Source organism: Dasypus novemcinctus, chromosome 8 (assembly GCF_030445035.2).
Source record: "Dasypus novemcinctus isolate mDasNov1 chromosome 8, mDasNov1.1.hap2, whole genome shotgun sequence".
Classification (NCBI taxonomy): Eukaryota; Metazoa; Chordata; class Mammalia; order Cingulata; family Dasypodidae; genus Dasypus; species Dasypus novemcinctus.
Window position 1 is genome coordinate 34,050,765 of NC_080680.1, and position 18,152 is coordinate 34,068,916.

The 18,152-nt window shown below is 35.1% G+C and overlaps 1 protein-coding gene across 2 annotated transcripts in view; it reads left to right on the forward strand.

The window, feature by feature from the left end:
* CARNMT1 (carnosine N-methyltransferase 1) overlaps positions 1–18,152 on the forward strand; it is an 83,034-nt gene that overhangs the window by 37,020 nt on the left and 27,862 nt on the right. For both annotated transcript variants that reach the window (XR_001118980.3, XM_004464329.5), the window contains exons 4-5: positions 14,989–15,129; positions 16,105–16,283. Coding sequence is in view for 1 of the 2 variants with exons in the window: in XM_004464329.5 (XP_004464386.2) it covers positions 14,989–15,129; positions 16,105–16,283 (320 nt within the window). In the remaining variant the exon portion in view is untranslated. The remainder of the gene's footprint in view (positions 1–14,988; positions 15,130–16,104; positions 16,284–18,152) is intronic.

An 18,152-nucleotide genomic window follows, 5' to 3' on the forward strand; every position in this document is an offset into this window, starting at 1 on the left:
GTTAGGTGCATAAATGTTTATGATTATTCTTTCTTCTTGATAGATTACCCCTTTTATTAATGTATAGTGTCCTTCTTTGTCTTTTACAATAGTTTTGCATTTAAAGTGTATTTTGTCCGATATTAGTATAGCTACTCCTGCCATTTTTTGGTTATTGTTTGCTTTGAGAATTGTTTTCCAACCTTTTACTTTAAGCCTCCTCCTTTCATTCCTGGGTCTAAGCTGGGTCTTTTGTAGACAGCATATAGATGGGTTATATTTCCTTATCCATTCTGCCAGTCTTTGTCTCTCAACTGGTGAGTTTAATCCATTAACATTCAGTGTTACTACTGTCAAGGAATTACTTACATTGGCCATATTTTCACTTGTGTATGTCATATGTTGTTTTTATTTCTCGTCTTATCTTTTTCATTGTTCTTACATTCTCCTCCAACTCTCTGTCTCCTGTTTTTTCCTTTCAACCTACAGAACTCTCTTTAGCATTTCTTGAATTGCAGGTTTCTTATTGACATACTCTCTTTTTTTTAAAGATTTATTTTTATTTCTCTCCCCTCCCCTCCCCCCCAAATGTCTGCTCTCTGTGTCCACTCCCTTTGTGTTCTTCTGTGTCCACTTGTATTCTTGTCAGCGGCACTCAGAATCTATGTCTCATTTTGTTGCATCATCTTGCTGCGTCAGCTCTACATGTGTGCGGCACCATTCCTGGGCAGGCTGCACTTTTTTCGCTCTGGGCGGCTCTCCTTATGGGGTGTACTCCTTGCGCATGGGGCTCTCCTACACGGGGGACACCCCTGCGTGGCACAGCACTCCTTGTCCACATCAGCGCTGCATGTGGGCCAGCTCATCACATGGGTCAGGAGGCCCTGGGTTTGAACCTTGGACCTCCCATGTGGTAGGTGGATGCCCTATCCATTGGGCCAAATCTGCTTCCCAATATACTCTCTTAATTTCTGTTTTTCTACAAATATTTTGAACTCTCCCTCATTCTTGAATGTTAGTTTTGCTGGATAGAGGATTTTTGGCTAGAGTTTTTTTCTTTTGGCACCTTGAATATGTTATACCACTGCCTTCTTGCCTCCATGGTTTCAGGTGAGAAATCAGGATTTAATCTTATCAAGCTTCCCTTGTATGTGATGCTTCTCATTTTGCTTGCTGCTTTCAGTATTCTCTTTTTGTGTTGAACATTGGACAGTTTGTCAAGTATATGTCTTAACTAGGCGTGGTAGGATTTGTACTATTTGGGGTGCACTGCATTTCCTGGACATGTACATCCATGTTCTTCAATAGGGTGGAAAGTTTTCAGCCATTACTTCCTCCAACATGGCTTCTGCCCCCTTTCCATTCTCTTCTCTCTCTGGGATGCCAATAATATATATGGTTGTGTGTTTCGTGCTGTCATCAAATCCCTGTGTCCCTGCTGGATTTTTAAAATCTTTGTATCAGTCTGTTCTACTATATGTTTGATTTCTTTCTTCCACGTCACTGATTCTTTCCTCTGCGTGTTCAAATCTGCTGTTATGTGCTCCCAGTTTATTTTTGATTTCTTGTATTGTGCCATTTATCACCTTTGTATCCATTATCTTTTTATGTATGTTTAAAATTTCTTCAGTGTGTTCTCCCTGTATCTCCTTAATATCCTTAATCTCATCCTTCACTTCATTAAGTTGATTCATGGTATTAGTTTGGACATCTCTGGTTCATTGGCCATGTCTTCCTGTTTCTGAGTATGAGCTGTAATTTTTAATTAGTGGCTAGGCATCAGTTTTTCTTGATGGGTTTGTTCATTTGATTAGCTCATTTTTCTTATCTAGAGTTTTATTTTGTTGTTTTTGTGTGTGTGGTAGGTTTTCACGTTGACACTTCCATCCTCTTATTCTCTTTCTTGTTGTTGTCTATGTTCCCTTGGGGGAAAAAAGAATTAGGGCCAGAGAAGAGGAAAGAGTTAAGAAGAGAAAAAGAATAATAGTAATAATAATAGTAAAAGGTAGAAGAGGAACCATATATGACCTAGGAAAATGAATAATTAACTCAAGAAGTACAGAGGAATAAGAATAAGAAAGTGGAGTACAAACAATGAGATGAGAAATTGAATAGAGAAAAATATATAGGATGATTTAAAAGGCCAGAATGATGACAAGAGAGGCAAAGAGAAAAGAAAAGACAAATAGAAAAAAAAAATTTTTTAAAGAGAGAACAAAGAAAAAACGAGAGAGAAATAAAGACAAGAAAAATTGAAGACCAGACAAAAAGAAAGGGAATATAAGAACAATAACAGAAAGCAAAACATAGAAAGATGATGGAAGGAAAAGAAATAGCCTAGGTACACAAAATTGGTAAACAAACAAACAAAAAAGGGAAACAAAGGAAGGGGAAGCACAACAAAGGAGAAACAAAACAGCAGCAACTAATTAAAAGGGGGGGGGCGAGAAAGAGGATAAAAAGAAAAAACAAACAAACAAGGAAACAAACAGAACCATGGTAAAACAGCCTTCCCTCTTATGCCCCTGAAGAGCTTCTCAGGCTGCCGGTGTTCAATCAGTTACCCTGCACCCTGCCCTCTGCAGATTTTGAACTGGGTTTTAGCAAATTAAATTAAATTTTAAAACAACCTTTTTTAAAGAAAAATAAGAGATCCAAGAAAAGCTAATACAAAGAGAATGTCTATATGTTTCTTGTCCTAAATTATCCATTGGATGTCTGATAATCTGGTGGATCACTTCTCTAAGAAGAGCTGGGAATCAAACCAGGGGCCTTGTATATTCAAGGTGGGAACTCCTCCACTGAGCTAAACTTTCTCCTTTGGTCAGTTAGCCTTTCAGAAAGCTATCTGCCCACTTTCCCTCGGGCCTGTTAAGATCTTTGTAGTGGGCCAGAGTCCTGCCGATTAGGCACCTATCTGTCCCTGCCCTCTTTTTATTCTAATTGTTTTCTCTCCCAGGGCAGCTGGGCCTGACAGCCAATGTGAGCAGATATCCCCTCACCTCTCCTGGTTAGGTCAAGGTCCCTTCCAAGATTCAAAGGGGACCTTGGTGACTGAACTGACCACAAACCACTCTGACCCTCTTCCAGACCCCTCCTTCTCATAGGGGACCCTAAATAGGCTCTTGAAAGCTTATTGATGCTTCCTACTGCCCACCTTCTTTAGGAGAGTTGGAATTTTGATAGTTTTCAGCATGGAACTAGTCAATTGCCTGTCTCCACCCTCTCCTGAAGTTCCTCTTTCCCAAGGCAGCTGGGTGCGTCAGACTGCCTGAGAAGATTCCCCTCTACTTTCTCCCCAGGGCCACCTCATTGCCAGCTGGTATGCTCCCCAAAGTTCAGAGGGTGCTTGGGTAACCAAACTCACAGAAAGAAAACCCCTCTCCACCCTTCACCAGTACCCTCTTTCTCCCAGAGAACCCTCCATCCCACCTGGTAGCTGATGGGAGTCGGGGTTCATGGAGGCTTTTTGCCTTGAGAGTGGGGCTTCGCCTCCTGCCTTTTCCAACCATAGGGGCAAGAACCTCATGGTTTTCCCTTGAGCTGTTTATTTCTTTGTCTAGTTCTCTCAAGATTGATGCCCTGAAGCCTCCTCCTCTGTGGGTTCCCAGAACAGCTCACTTGGGTAAATTTTGCCCCTTCTTGGCTATTTTTTGAGAGTGAGCTGGGGAGTGCCCACCTAAGCCTATGCCATCTTGCCATAACTCCTCTAGATTAATTTCTGAATGTTAAATCAATCTTCCATCCCTGGGATAAACCCCACTTGCTCATAATATATTATTTTTTTAAATACATTGCTGGATTCGTTTTGGTAATATTATCCTAATGATTTTTGCATCTTTATTCATGAGAGATATTGGAATATAATTTCCTTGCAATATCTTTGTCAGTTTTTGGTATTACAGTTGTACTAGCCTAACAAAAGGTATTAGGTGGTATATTCTTCTTTCTTCTGATTTCTGAATATTTGTGTAAACTTGGTATTTTTTCCTTCCCTTCCTTAAAAGTTTGATAGAATTCACCAGTGAAAACTATCTACCCGGAGTGTTCTTTGTGAAGAGTTTTTTGGTTTTTGTTTTTATATTTTAAATAACAGTTTTGATATCTTTGATAGATTTGGCCTATTTGGGTTTTCTACTTGATGTTTTTTTTTTCACTTTGGATAAGTGGTATTTTTCAAGTTGTGTATTTTATCTAAGTTGTGAATTTATTAACAAAGTTATTTAAAATATTCTCTTATTATACTTTCAGTGTCTGTAGAATCTATATTCATTTCCTGTCCTTCATTTTCTGATATAGTTAGTTCAAGTGTCTCTTTTTCTTAGATCAAGTGTTTTGATCTTGTTAACCTTTTCAAAAGTCAACTTTTGAAATTTAATTTTACTTTTTTTTCTATTTTATTGATTTCTGCTCTTAAATTTATTTCCTTTTACTTTGTATTTAATTTGCCCATTCCTAGCTTCTTTTTTTTTTCCCCCGCCCTTCCTAGCTTCTTAAGGTGGTCGTTGACTTAAGATTTTTGTAATATATGCATCAATATCTTTTACTTTCCTTCTAAACACTGCTTTAGTTGTAACTCATAAATTTTGATGTGTTGTAATTTCATTAACATTTAGTTAGAAATATTTTCTAATTCCTCTAGTGGTACCTTCTTTGACACTTGGGTTATTTATGAAGATGTTGCTAGTTTCCAAATATATGGGACTTTTCTAGGGATGTCATTAGTGATTTCTAATTTATTCGTTTTGCTTAGAAAGCATGCTTTGTAAGATTTTAGTCTCTTGAAGTGTATTGAGATTTGTTTTAACCTCCTTCATATGGTCTATATTGGTGAATGTTCCCTTTGCACCTAAATAGATTTTGAATTTTATAGTTTTTCAGTGAAGTGCTTTTTAAATATTAAGTCAAGGAGGTTGAATAATGTAGATTATAAATGCATCTTTACTGATTTTTGTCCAGTTATCCTTTCAGTTACTGAAGAAGGGGGTGTTAAAATCTCCATCTGAGATTCTGGCTTTATTTTGTTTTCCCTTTAGTTTTGTTAGCTTTACCTTCATGATTTAAAGTGCATATTATCACAGCTTATACATTGGTGTGCATATGCATTGTATTGATCATTATGAAAGGTCCCTCTTTATATCTTTGATAAAATCTATAATGCTGACAATAATGTACCCATGAGAGCATTTTTGTGACTAGTGTTTGTATGGTATATCCTTTTCTAGTCTTTTACTTCCAACATGTTTCTTGCATTATATTTCAAGTATGTCTCTTGTATACAGCCTATAGTTGAGTCATGATTTTTTTAAAATCCATTTTTATATTCTTTGCCTTTTAGTTAGAATGTTTAGACCATTTGTGTTTTATGTAATTATTGCTATGATTGGATTTGTTTATATTTGTTTTTATCTGTTTTTTGTTTTTCTCAGTCCCTTCTTTCCTATCTTTTACTGAGATTTATTTTTAAATTCCTGTCTGATAATTCCAGCATATTTCCCATTTGTTCGTCTGTTCTTTTGATGGTGTCCTCTCATAACAATGGATTACATTTTCTTGCTTCTTTTCATGTCTTGTAATTTTTGGTTTGAATGCCAGACATTGTAAAGGGAACAGTAAGAACTGACATAATTAACACCCAGAATGGATTCCACTTCTGCCAGGTCACTAGTGTGTGGGGCTGAGTGAGTCACTTAAACATTTTCATTGTCAGTGTGGTGGTTCAGAGCTGTATATAACAGCAAAACATATTCTTAAATGTAATCTATTCCTGTGGATGTGAACCCATTGTAAGTAGGATCTTCTGATGAAGTTACTTGAGTTAAGGTGTGTAGCTCAGCCTAATCAGGATAGGTATTAATGCTATTACTTGAGTCCTTTATAAATGAAATGAATTCATACATGAGAGAGAGAAAACCACAGACAAAGCAGCCAGAAGCTAACATCAACAGACCCTGGAAGAGAAGGGAGAGAGCAGGAGATGCTGCTATGTACCATGTCATGTGTCAAGCTATGGATCAGCAGTCACTGGCAGCTAGCCCCAGAATGCCACAGCCTTCTGGAAGGAAGCATCACCTTGATGATGCCCTGTTTTGGATATTTTCCAGCCTTAAACTGTGAGTGAATAAATTCCCCATGCTTAAGCTGAATATTGCATTGGTATTTGCTTATGCAGCCTAGGAAACAAGAACAGCTATAGTTGTATGCATCAGCTGCTTCAAATAATCACTTTAGAAAAATTTGTCTATAAACCTTACCTCTAGAAAGGTGGCAACGCGGTAGTATTGTTCTTTTTCATGAAACAAAACAGTTTGAGTTTTCATCTGTGTCTTCTGTGTCTTGCAGACCGATTTTAGCATCTTTCCTGCAATAGAGTGACAAAGATCTTTGTAACATTAAACTTGCCGTTTTGAAGGCATGAATTTATAGTTCTTCAGTGGTAACTGCACTACTTTTTCCACAGGGAGTCATTGGTATATTGGTATTGTGATATGCATAGAATAGGATTAATGCTCTTATTGTTATTTAGCTAGTCTTTAACAGTGATGGCTTCTAATTCATCTTTTTTTGGAACACTTATATGTCTGTAAGCTATATAGATTGTCTTTAGCTGAATAAGAATCATGAAAATCACCACTGTGTTTCTGCTTCTGTCTAGTAGTTTTTGATAGTATTCTGTACTATACTTTCTGAAACCACAGTAAAGTAGATAATAAAATCATCATATATATGTATTCCTATACCACTTAAAGCTTTCATTGTGTTTTTTTCCATTCTTAATGACATCTATGACAATTTATTGATTTTTATTCTATAATTATTTCTCAGATTTATAGTGTTAGTGTTGTGAAAGCCAGAATCATCTCAATAAGCAAGTAAAGTTAGAAGCATAGTTGAATTTATCCTTATTTCAACCATGTTATCAGACAAAAAAAAAGACCTCTGCTTGTTTCAGCATGTTCAAATATCTGGTGTACAAGATTCAGAACTAAAATGGTAATAATGTACTACCCTTTTCTTTTTCTTTCTTGTGCCCTGTGGATATAATTTAGGAAGAAGAGTTTTAGTGACATGTTTTCTAGAAAGTTTATTCATAGGCTTCATAGCTAGGTAAATTTCAAATACTTCTTTACTGAAAATACTTGAGAACTTATAGTTCTTGTTTGGACAGGCTGTTTGTTTACATTTTAGTATCTGTAGATTTGTTCATGTATTTTGTATTCAAGTTTGTTAGAGCACGGTATGTTTGAGGTTCCCAATATTTTATATAACACTGTCTTTTCTTGTCATACTCTTTTTATTTTTTAAAATTTCAAACAAAAGGTCTCACTTATTTATTAATGAACCAACTTATTTATACCAAAGCATTAAAAACAAAGGAAAAAAAATGTTTTTCTCCAATAAAATAAGTCCTACTGTTCAGAAAGTGTGTCTTTTCAGCTTCTTATGGTAAGATGTTAGTGATTTTGATACAGTGTAAACATGTAAGTTATCACATACAATTCCTTACAGACCCAGCTTGGTTCTTCTCTAGAATCTTCTCTTGGAGTTGTACCTGATTTTATTGCCAGTTTTTATTTGAATCCATTGAGGAATGGGACAATTCTGTTTTTGTTTCTTGGCCAAGGAACTGCTTGATTCTAAGTCTTATGAGATAACATGGCAAAGCTGGACGTCAAATGCACACACAGTGGTGGATGAAGAGAGAGAAAGAGCTTTTTTTTTCTGTACATGTCTAGATTGAAGATGATTTGTCATAGATGAGATTGTGCGATCTTGGTCTTTTTACTCATGAAATAATGAGGTGGCAACATTGACGTTCTGCCTTTAATTCTTCTTTGTAAGATATGGATAATTTCATAGCTTAAGTTGGAATAAATAACTAAAATTTAGATAGTTCGTACAGGTCATTTTTGTTAATTTTTATAAATGCTAATATAGGGTATTTTGTTAATTTTTATAAATGGTATTAATCCAAATGCTTCAAAAATATTAGAATTATTAATAAAATATAATCCAATCTCTTATATTTTCTTAAATTTTTCATTGTTTTTATGAATAAATGTTTTAAGTTTTATAAATTTTTTTAAACTGAGGCGCTTCAAGTAATAAATTTCCAAAAGGATAGTAAGTTCTTTAAAGTTTCGAATTTGTGGTTTCTCGCAGTGTATATACTATCCATATAATTCCCTACTTATTTATGTATATAAAAGTTTCTGATAGTTGATTTTCCATCAGTCTGAGTTACATGTAGATTATGTTCTCCTTTTTGGAAAATCGGTGATGAAATATTAATAATAAATCCAGTGACTTGCACTCTCAGCATTGCTGACATTGTTGTGCTGATTAAGATGGGAACCTACATGATTCTATGAGCATTGGGTATGAACAAAATCATACTTAAGATACTAGAAGTGATATTGACGTAAGTATTTAGCAATTGACCTCCAAATTTACCTGAACGTTGATTGGAGTGTTATTACTATGAAGAGTTTACCTCACAACCTACTTTTTGAAAACATAGATATTTTGAATTTTGAGGGTTACCTGAACTTTTGTGTTTACTGAAGCTATTAAACTAGCATAATTATTCATTGCTGTGTAGAGCAATGAAATAGTTGAGGAACAGTATGGTATGTAGTGGTTAAGAGTGTAGACTGTGATTTAGATTACTGGGTTTGAACCTCAGCTCTACCATTTGGAAGTTGTGAGTAACTTAACTTCTGTATATCTCAGCTTCCTCATTTATAAACTGTGGATGATGCTAGTATTTTTTATGGAGTTGTAAGGATTAAACGAGTTAACATGTGAAAGGTACCAAATGACTAGTACATGATACTTTTAACTGCTATTAAGCTAATGTTAATATTATTACTGTTGACAGGTAAAATACAGGTTCTTGTGAAAAGGCTGAATTAACAATTACTGATTCTAATAGATTATTTTAAAAATAAAAGGTAATTAAAGAAAATTCATGTTTTTTATAATTTATTTGAGAAGTTTTGAGTTAACAAAACAATCATGCATACTATGCAGGTTTCCCATACATTGCCCCACCACCATCACCACACATTGTTGTAACACAGTTGTTACAAATGATGAGAGAACATTTCAATAGTACTGCTATCTATAGTCCATAGCTTCTTATATTTGGTATGTTTGTCCCATAAACCCTGTTATTAACACCATGTATTAGGATTATATATTTGTTATAGTTCATGAGAGAACATTCTCATATTTACACTATTAAACACAGTCCATCATTCACCTCAAGGCTTCGTGTTTTATATGGTAAACCATATAAAGCCCATCCCAAGTGTACACTCAGTGGCTCTCAGATTCATCACAGAGTTGTCCTGTCATCAGTGCAGTCTATTCCAGAACGTTTTTGTGAATCTAAAAGGAAATATCCCATACCCCCTTAAGCCCCCCCTTATTGACCCTTAGTACTGATGTAGTACTTTCTTTGCCATTGCTGTAAAAATATTACAATATTACTGTTAGTCTCTACATTACATTAGTTTTATTTTTACCATGTATCTCCAATTCTTAACACCTCCTACAAGAGGAACATTCTTACATTTGTATTATTAACCACAATCATAAGCCACCACTGAAATCACTATTATACAGTCCCGAGATTATCCTCAACTTTCTTTCAGTTGACATTAACCTTTCAGTAGACTACCCCTTTCATCCACAATCATGTTTATAAAGCAGCAGTGTTGATTATATTCACTGTAATGTGTTACCATCTACTCCAGCCATTTCCCCGTATTTACAGTCCCTCTTATTAAATATTTTACTTACATTCAGCATCAACTTCCCTTTCTCAATACACATTCTGTCTCATTGTAACCCAAAACTCTATAGTTTAACTCCATGAGTGTACTCATTTTATTTAGCTCATATTAGTGAGACCATACAATATTTGTCTTTTTGTGTTTGGTTTATTTCACCCAATATAATGTCCTCAAGATTCATCCATGCCTCCCAAGTTCATTTTTTCTTACAGCTGAATAGTATTCCATCATACATACATACCACATTTTGTTTATACATTCATCGGTTGATGGACACTGGGGTTGTTTGTGTCTTTTAGCAATTGTGAATAATGCCACTATGAACTTTGGTGTGTAAATGCCTGTTATCAGTTCTTCTGAATATATCCCTAGGAGTGGAATTTTAGATTATATGACAGTTTTATATTTAGCTCCTGAAGAACCCCCAAGCTGTCTTACACAGAGGCTGCGCCATTTTATATTCGCACCAACAGTGAAGGAGTGTTCCTGTTTCTCCGCATGACATATCTCATGGTAGTTTTGATCTGCATTTCCCTAATAGCTTGTGAGGTTGAGCATATTTTTATGTGCTTTTGGACGTTTGTATTTTTTTCTTTGGAAAAATATCTGTTCAAGTCTTTGCCCATTTTTAAATTGGGTTGTTTATCTTGTTGAGTTTTTTATTGTATGATTTAATATAATATGGAGATCGAACCCTTATCGGATATGTGGTTTCCAAAAATTTTCTATCATTGAGTAGGCTACCTTTTCACCTTCTTCACAAAGTCATTTGAAGCACAGAAGTTTAAGGAGGTCCCATTTATCTATTTTTTTCCTTTTGTTGCTCATGCTTTGGGTGTAAGGTTTCAGAAACTACCACCTACCACAAGATCTTGAAGATGTCTATATTTTTTCTAGGAGTTTTTTGTTTCTAGTTTTTATATTTAGGTCCTTGATCCATTTTGATTTAACTTTTGTATAAGATACTCAATAGGGGGCCCTCTTTCTTTCTTTTACTATGGATATCCAGTTCTCCAAGCACCATTTGTTGAATAAATTATGTTTGCCCGGCTAGGTGGGCTTGGCAGCCTTGTCAGACATCACTTGACCATGTATGTTAGGGTCTATTTCTGAATTTTCAGTTTGGTTCCATTGGTCAACATGTCTATCTTTTTATGCCAGTACCATGCTGTTTTTACCACTGTAACTAAGTAATAAGCTTTAAAGTCAGGAAATGAGAGTCCTCCAACCTTGTTCTTTTTTTTTTTTTTAATCTTTTGTTATCTTTTTTTTCTCTTAAGATACATAGATCACACAAAATGTTACATTAAAAAATATAAGAGGTTCCCATATACTGCAACTCCCCACCCTACCCTCATTCCTCCCACATCAACAACCTTGTTCTTTTTCAAGACATTTTTGGCAAAGCAAAGAGCTAGATGTATAAACTATAACAGAGATATGAAATACTGAAACTATAGAAGTAAGATCAAGCTTTGCCTAAGTTATCTGGGAAAGACTTCATAGATTTGGTGATATTTAAGCTAGGATTCTATGACTGTGTAGGGGCGCTGAAGGTTAAAGTGAGACAGTCTTCTGGGATTGTTGGAATTTTTTATTGGGAATAGATGAAGTGCTAACTTTGGGTCCACATTTTTGAAGGGGCTGGACACTGTAATCCTCATTTTTAACCCTTGTTTTCTTCTTTGAGTAAAACCTATTTCAACACCCAGCCCTATTAAACCTTGATGTTTCACCATATTTGCTTTAGATCTTTTTGTTTTTTGGTTTTTTTCCCCAATGGAACAGTACAGGTAAAGTTGAAAGTGCCTTGTAAAATCCCAAGATCACCTTCCTCCCCTCTTTTCAGAGATAACGGTAACATGACTTTGTTGTTTTGTTACTCTTGCTTTCCTGCATTAACTACATATTTATATACCCCTAAACAACACATTGTATTGCTTTGTATGTTTTTAAAGTTTTGCTTTCCTGCATTAACTACATATTTATATACCCCTAAACAACACATTGTATTGCTTTGTATGTTTTTAAAGTTTAGATATAGGTTTGCAGCCTTGATCACATTCCGTGGCTTGTTGATAATTCTGTAATAGCAGTTTTATACAAGGTAATATTAGTTATTTTAAATACTCACTGTAAAGGGGTTCTGAATCTTATTGACACTCATTAAAGCACAGGATGAGCTTTAATAGATCTTAAAGATACCTAAGTCTTTAAGTATATAAGAAATGTTATACACACACATACTTTAAGAAGAATATATGTACAAATTAAAGCTGTTTATTTCACGTTTATTAAGCTATAATTCACATACAGAATAAGTCACCTATTAAAAAGTATAATGGAGTGGTTTTAATGTATTCAAAGCATTATGCAGCATTCATCGCAGTCACTTTTTTTTTTTTACTTTTTCATCATCCCAAAAAGAAACCCCATGCCCTTTAGCAGTCGTTCCTCATCTGCTCCTCTCTACCTTCCCAAGCCCTAGATACTATTATCTACTTTTTGTCTCTAGATTTACCTGTTCTGGACATTGCATATAAATAGAATTACATTATGTGGTTTTTTGTGTTTGTCTTCTTTCACTTAGCATAATTCATCCATGTTGTAGCATGTGTCATAACTTCATTCCTTCTTATGGCTGAATAAATCCTACATTGTATAGATATACCTTATTTTGTTTATCCATTCACCATTGATAAACATTTGGATAAATGATTGATAAAACATTTGGAGTTCTATCGATCTGATTTGCTTAGGGAGAATTCGATAATACCAGCCATAAAGTTAACTTTCCATAGGCTACCAAAGTAACTGTTGGTACTATTATTAGCACAACTTTCCATTAAGGTTATTGTGATTTCCAATTTCATCCATTTTCATTTGGATAAACATTCCACTTTGGAGCTATCATGAATTATGCTACTATGAACATTCATGTACAAGTTTTCATGTGGACTTATTTTAGCTGCTTAGTTTCTCCTTTTATGTATTTTAGTAGTATAATTTCTGAGTTAGCATATGGTAACTAAGGTCAGGCCTATTTATTAGCTATATTCTGTCTTTGTTTTAAACTGAAATGTATTTCTAATAACGGAATAAAGTAAAAATGTTTTTCTGATTCTTTTCTGTACCAGAAGGTTAAGATTGATTTTGCTTTTTTGTTTTTTCCCTTAGTGTTTGATGTTTGGTGCTTTATTTGTTTCATTGTAATAAATCCATACCTATAGAAATGGATTTTTATCAAATATCAGAAACTACAGGAGTAAATTACTTTCCTTTCTATGAGCATTGCGAAGTATTTTGAAATCAACGGCTTTTAGCTGGAATTAAAGAGTTCTGTCAATCTGATTTAGTTAGGGAGAATTTGATAACAGCAGCCATAAAGTTAACTTACCATAGGCTACCAAAGTAACTGTTGGTACTGTTACTAGCACAACTTTCCATTAAGGTTAGTGTGATTTCCAACTTCTGTGTGGTAACTTTTTTATTAAGGGGTCATCAGCCATTCAGAAATTATTAGTGACTTTTTTTAAAAGACTTAAATACTTCTTATTAATCTACCTACAAATCATTTTTCTTTCTTTTGCATTACTTTGATCTAATAATGGTTTGTTTTGTTTTGTTTTTAGTTCTCAGCCTAGAACAGCCTCTGGGGGTGGAGGGTAGGGAATGCATATTTTAATTGGGCAAATGGAAACTGAGTAAAGGAAGAAGTAATTCTGGGGAGTGGAAGTGGTTCAAGCAGTTTGAGTACCCCCCTCCCATATGGGAGGCCCCAGGTTTGGTTCCCAGTGCCTCCTAAAGAAAAAACAAGCAGACAGCCAGCAAAGCCAAACACACACACACACACACACACACACAAAACCAACAAGCGAACAGATGATGACGGAGTCATTGGGGACGGGGGAGAAGTAATTCTGAAGAGTAGGGCTTTTGGTGGGTGGACAACAAGAGTGAGGCCTGGTTGGTGTACCACTGTGACAGGTCTTTTTATAAGGGGACAGATAGCACAGAGTTCTAGAGCTAAAAGTAGTTTTCAAATCCTAATGTTAAAAATATATATTCTTATTAAATGACCAGTATAAATAAACATGAGAGAAGTGAGAGAATATGCCCATTTTCCTCATTAAAAAATTGAAATATGCACAAATACACACATACCCATATAACATATTGTATATAATTTAGAATATGAAAAGATTCTATTTAATCTTACTTTATTTTAGTGAAAGTTGTTCTTTGGTACCTTGGTGTCAGTTTACCCATTTAAATATTAAAGGATGCCTTACTAATTTTATAGGTCTACTTTTTGAAATCATTTTTGACTAGTTTTGTATCATCATGTACATAGAAAATTAAACAGTGAAATAAATGAAATACACTATTTAAAGGTTTTCATGCAAACACATAACACTGAATAGCCCTCAGAAAACAGAGTGGCAAATTCCTGTTACTATGTTTATACATTGAGTTTTCAGAAATCTCTTAGTTCTCTGTTTCTTTTTCATTTCAAAGTGGAAAATGCGAATATTATCACATGGATTGCCAATGAAATGCCCTGTAACTGTTTGGTGCCCACCAGACTTAAAGAGCAGGTTATCTAAAGATAAGAAAGAATTGTACATGATTGTAGCCTTGGAAAGTGGATTTGATTTATGAACCAAACTTAGGGAATACAAACAATCGTGAAATTCCGTTTTCATTGTCATGATGCCAGCTAATTACACACATTTTCTTTTGCTTTCCTGTAAGAATATCATTTAAATTTATTTAGGGTTGTAATGATTTGCCAGCTGTTTGAGAGTGGAATGGCTGATCTTAATAGCAAAGGAAATGTGTGATGGCAGTGTGACTACACAAGCGGAGGAAACCAGTTTGTGAACCTCTAGTTTGGTGTAATGTATTTGCCATCAAAAATGCCCAATTAGAAAGAAGGCAGTTCAAAATTCTTTTCCAACAGGAATATATAAGCTTTTAGAGATAATACCTGTTGCATTGAAATCTACACATATTTAGTCTATTTAGTTATATAAACTATTGTATTAAATATTGAATTTTTAAGAGGTCAGAGTCTTAAGTGAGCTTATACTTACTGAATATCTAAGTTTTTAGTTGTTAATGTGGATTTTCTCTCTCTTTCTCTTTTTTTTTTTTTTTTTTTTTTATCCTTTGAGGGTTTGGACATAATTTCCTTATTTCATTTCAGGGATTCTTCTAAAGTAAATATTCTGGTACCTGGTGCTGGACTAGGAAGACTGGCCTGGGAAATAGCTATGCTAGGTTATGCTTGTCAAGGAAATGAATGGAGTTTTTTTATGCTCTTTTCTTCCAACTTTGTACTTAACAGGTATTTAATTTACTTTTTGCTGGAAATAGTAATTTCTCAGACTTAGAATGACTTAGCTATTTTTCAAACTGAATTTGAACTTTGGATTCTGAATTTGAAGATAAGTACATAGTGTTTGATTTTGATGTGTATCATAAATGTGTCTTAGATTAAAATCAAAATGCTTATACAAAGTACCACTTAAACCAATTGTCTAGTACACAGAATGTTGGAACAGAAGGTAAGTGACCTTTTAGAAAGTGATTGGCAATTCCAGGAAATTAAAATGATTTCTGTGAGAATGATCAGGACTAAGTGTGATCTAGGAAGGAGCATTTTCTCATTCTTCCTTAAACTTCTTTACACCTTTTACTGTATGATTAATGGAAGAAGAGTTCATTGTTAAAATCATAAGTTTTTTCCTTAATCAAGTTCTTATAAAATGGCCAACTGTGCTTACATGACTGAGTTAGGAAGTTCTCTCAGAACTAGTGTGGCCTCTTTTGGAAAGTAGTGAGAAAGAGTTGTTAATTTTAAAGTCAGGTGTGTGAGAGGAAATACATGCCTACCTTATTTAAATGATAAATTGTCTGGAGTGGCAGTTTGAGTTAGGGGGTTAGTGAGAAGGTAAGGAGGGGAATGTATAAAATAAGTAGCAAATTTTTTTACTTGAAACCAATACCATTTTTTAAAGAATAGTTGTACTGTTTTTACGCTTGAGTTTGAAGTTTGGAAAAACAGTTTTTTGAAGTTGAAAGAATAATATATTTATAACTTTTAATTTAATTTTTTTCTGTCTTAATCCGTTATTGGTTGCTCATCTACATGTATATGTGCATTTTCAAATAACGGGTAAGGGGCATTGGTAACACTTCCAGTAGTGATGAATTATATAAAGTAAAGCTTCAAATCAAGCAAATCATATTTTAGTATTTAAAGTACGTTTTCTTGGTAAAATGTTTAGTAAACACTGACTTTTATATCCATATGTTGCAGATGTTCTGAAATTAATAAATATAAGCTTTATCCTTGGATCCATCAGTTTAGCAATAACCGGAGATCAGCTGATCAAATTCGACCGATCTTTTTCCCTGATGTTGACCCCCACAGTCTTCCTTCTGGTTCTAACTTTTCTATGACGGCTGGAGATTTTCAGGAGATATATTCAGAATGCAGTAAGTTCAAAGCAAATGTTTTAAAGGTCTTTTCCTTTATTCAAAATTTAGTGAACAAAAAGAATATACAAAAAAATACAAAATAAATTTAATGAGCTAATTTTAAGTTAAGCCAGAGTTTTGGTCATTCATTTTGGTGGCAGAATATAAGGTATATTTCAGTGATACTTTAGAATATTTCCAAGGTCCATACAAGGCAATAATAAGAAACTTAAAGAAATCTATGAAGAAGTCATGAAATTTAAAATCTGTTGGCTCTACTAGAATAACCATATAAACAAAGTTCAGATGAGTAATGGATATGATAAAGTTGAACGTAGTAATCACCTCTCTGTAGAGAGGCCATGACTTGAAGGACAGGGAAGAATTGCATTGCAGGCAGGCAGAGGTACAAAGATATGAATGAATAAGGTAACTAAGGATGGCAGAACAGCCTGGCTGGAAGGAAAAGGGAGGTTTGTTTAGGGATTTAGTGGGAAATATGGCTAGAAAAGAAGATTGGTTCCAGAAATTGTGGATGACCTTTACAGTTAGGCTTCAGCCTTGCAAACTGTTGAAGAAATTTTTGTTGGGCCTTAGGAAAATAGAGACAATGATGGGGAAAGAGGAGAAAAAGTTAGACAGTAAAAGGAAAAAGAAAACTAAAATGTTGGGGTGTTAACAATATAGTTCATTAAATAAACATTTGTTGGGAAACGGACTTGGCCCAGTGGTTGGGGCGTCCGTCTACCACATGGGAGGTCCGTGGTTCAAACCCCGGGCTTCCTTGACCCGTGTGGAGCTGGCCCATGTGCAGTGCTGATGCGCGAAAGTGCCGTACCACGCAGGGGTGTCCCCTGCGTAGGGGAGCCCCATACGCAAGGAGTGCGCCTGTAAGGAGAGCCGCCCAGCGCTAAAGAAAAGTACAGCCTGCCCAGGAATGGCGCCGCCCACACTTCCCGTGCCGCTGAGGACAACAGAAGCGGACAAAGAAACAAGACGCAGCAAACAGACACAGAGAACAGACAACCGGGGGAGGGGGAGGAATTAAATAAAAATAAATAAATCTTTAAAAACAAAAAAACAAAAAAACATTTGTTGAGCACTTACTAAATGCCAGGTATATTCTAGGCATTGGCTAGAGAGCAGTGAGCAAAACAAAATTCTCCACAGGGCAATTATATTCAAGTAGGGAGAGAGAGGCAATAACAAGTATATTGTAAGGGAGAAAAATAAACAGGGTAAATGGGATATAGATTATCTAGAGTGGAGCTGCTATTTTATATAGGGTTGTTAGGGAAGACCTTTCTAAGAGCAGACATTTTTTAAAAACAGGCTCAGAATCTCAAAGAAGTGAAGAGGCAAGCCATTCGAATATTTGGGGGAAAATATTCTAGACAGAGGAAATGGCAAGGGAAAGAGATGATGGTGAAGGAAATGTGCTTATTCTGCTCAACAAAAAGCAAGAGGGTTAGTTTGGAGAGGGTTTGGCAAAGCAGACTTGTAGGTCATTGCACAGACTTTAAAGTTTGACCTAGCGAGATGGGAAACAATTGGAGGGTTTAGAGCATGGAAGTAACAAGATAGTAAAGTTTTGTTTCTTTTTCCTTGAATGCTGGCTTTGGGAAAAACTTATACTCTGGAAGTAGAAAGGGAAGGAAGAAAGGCATTAGGTCTTCAAGATAAGTTAGGGACCAAAGTCTCCAAAAAGGAGTAGAATAATGGAAAACATCACATAGGAAAATAAAAATGACTTTATCCTAGAGCAAGTTTTGAGGGAGCAAATGATGGTAGTGATCCTTGATTGGATCAAGTGTCATTATTGTACCAGCATTTGTACAGACACCATTTCTTCAATTCTGTCTTAATCCTTGTACTAGAATTCAGCCT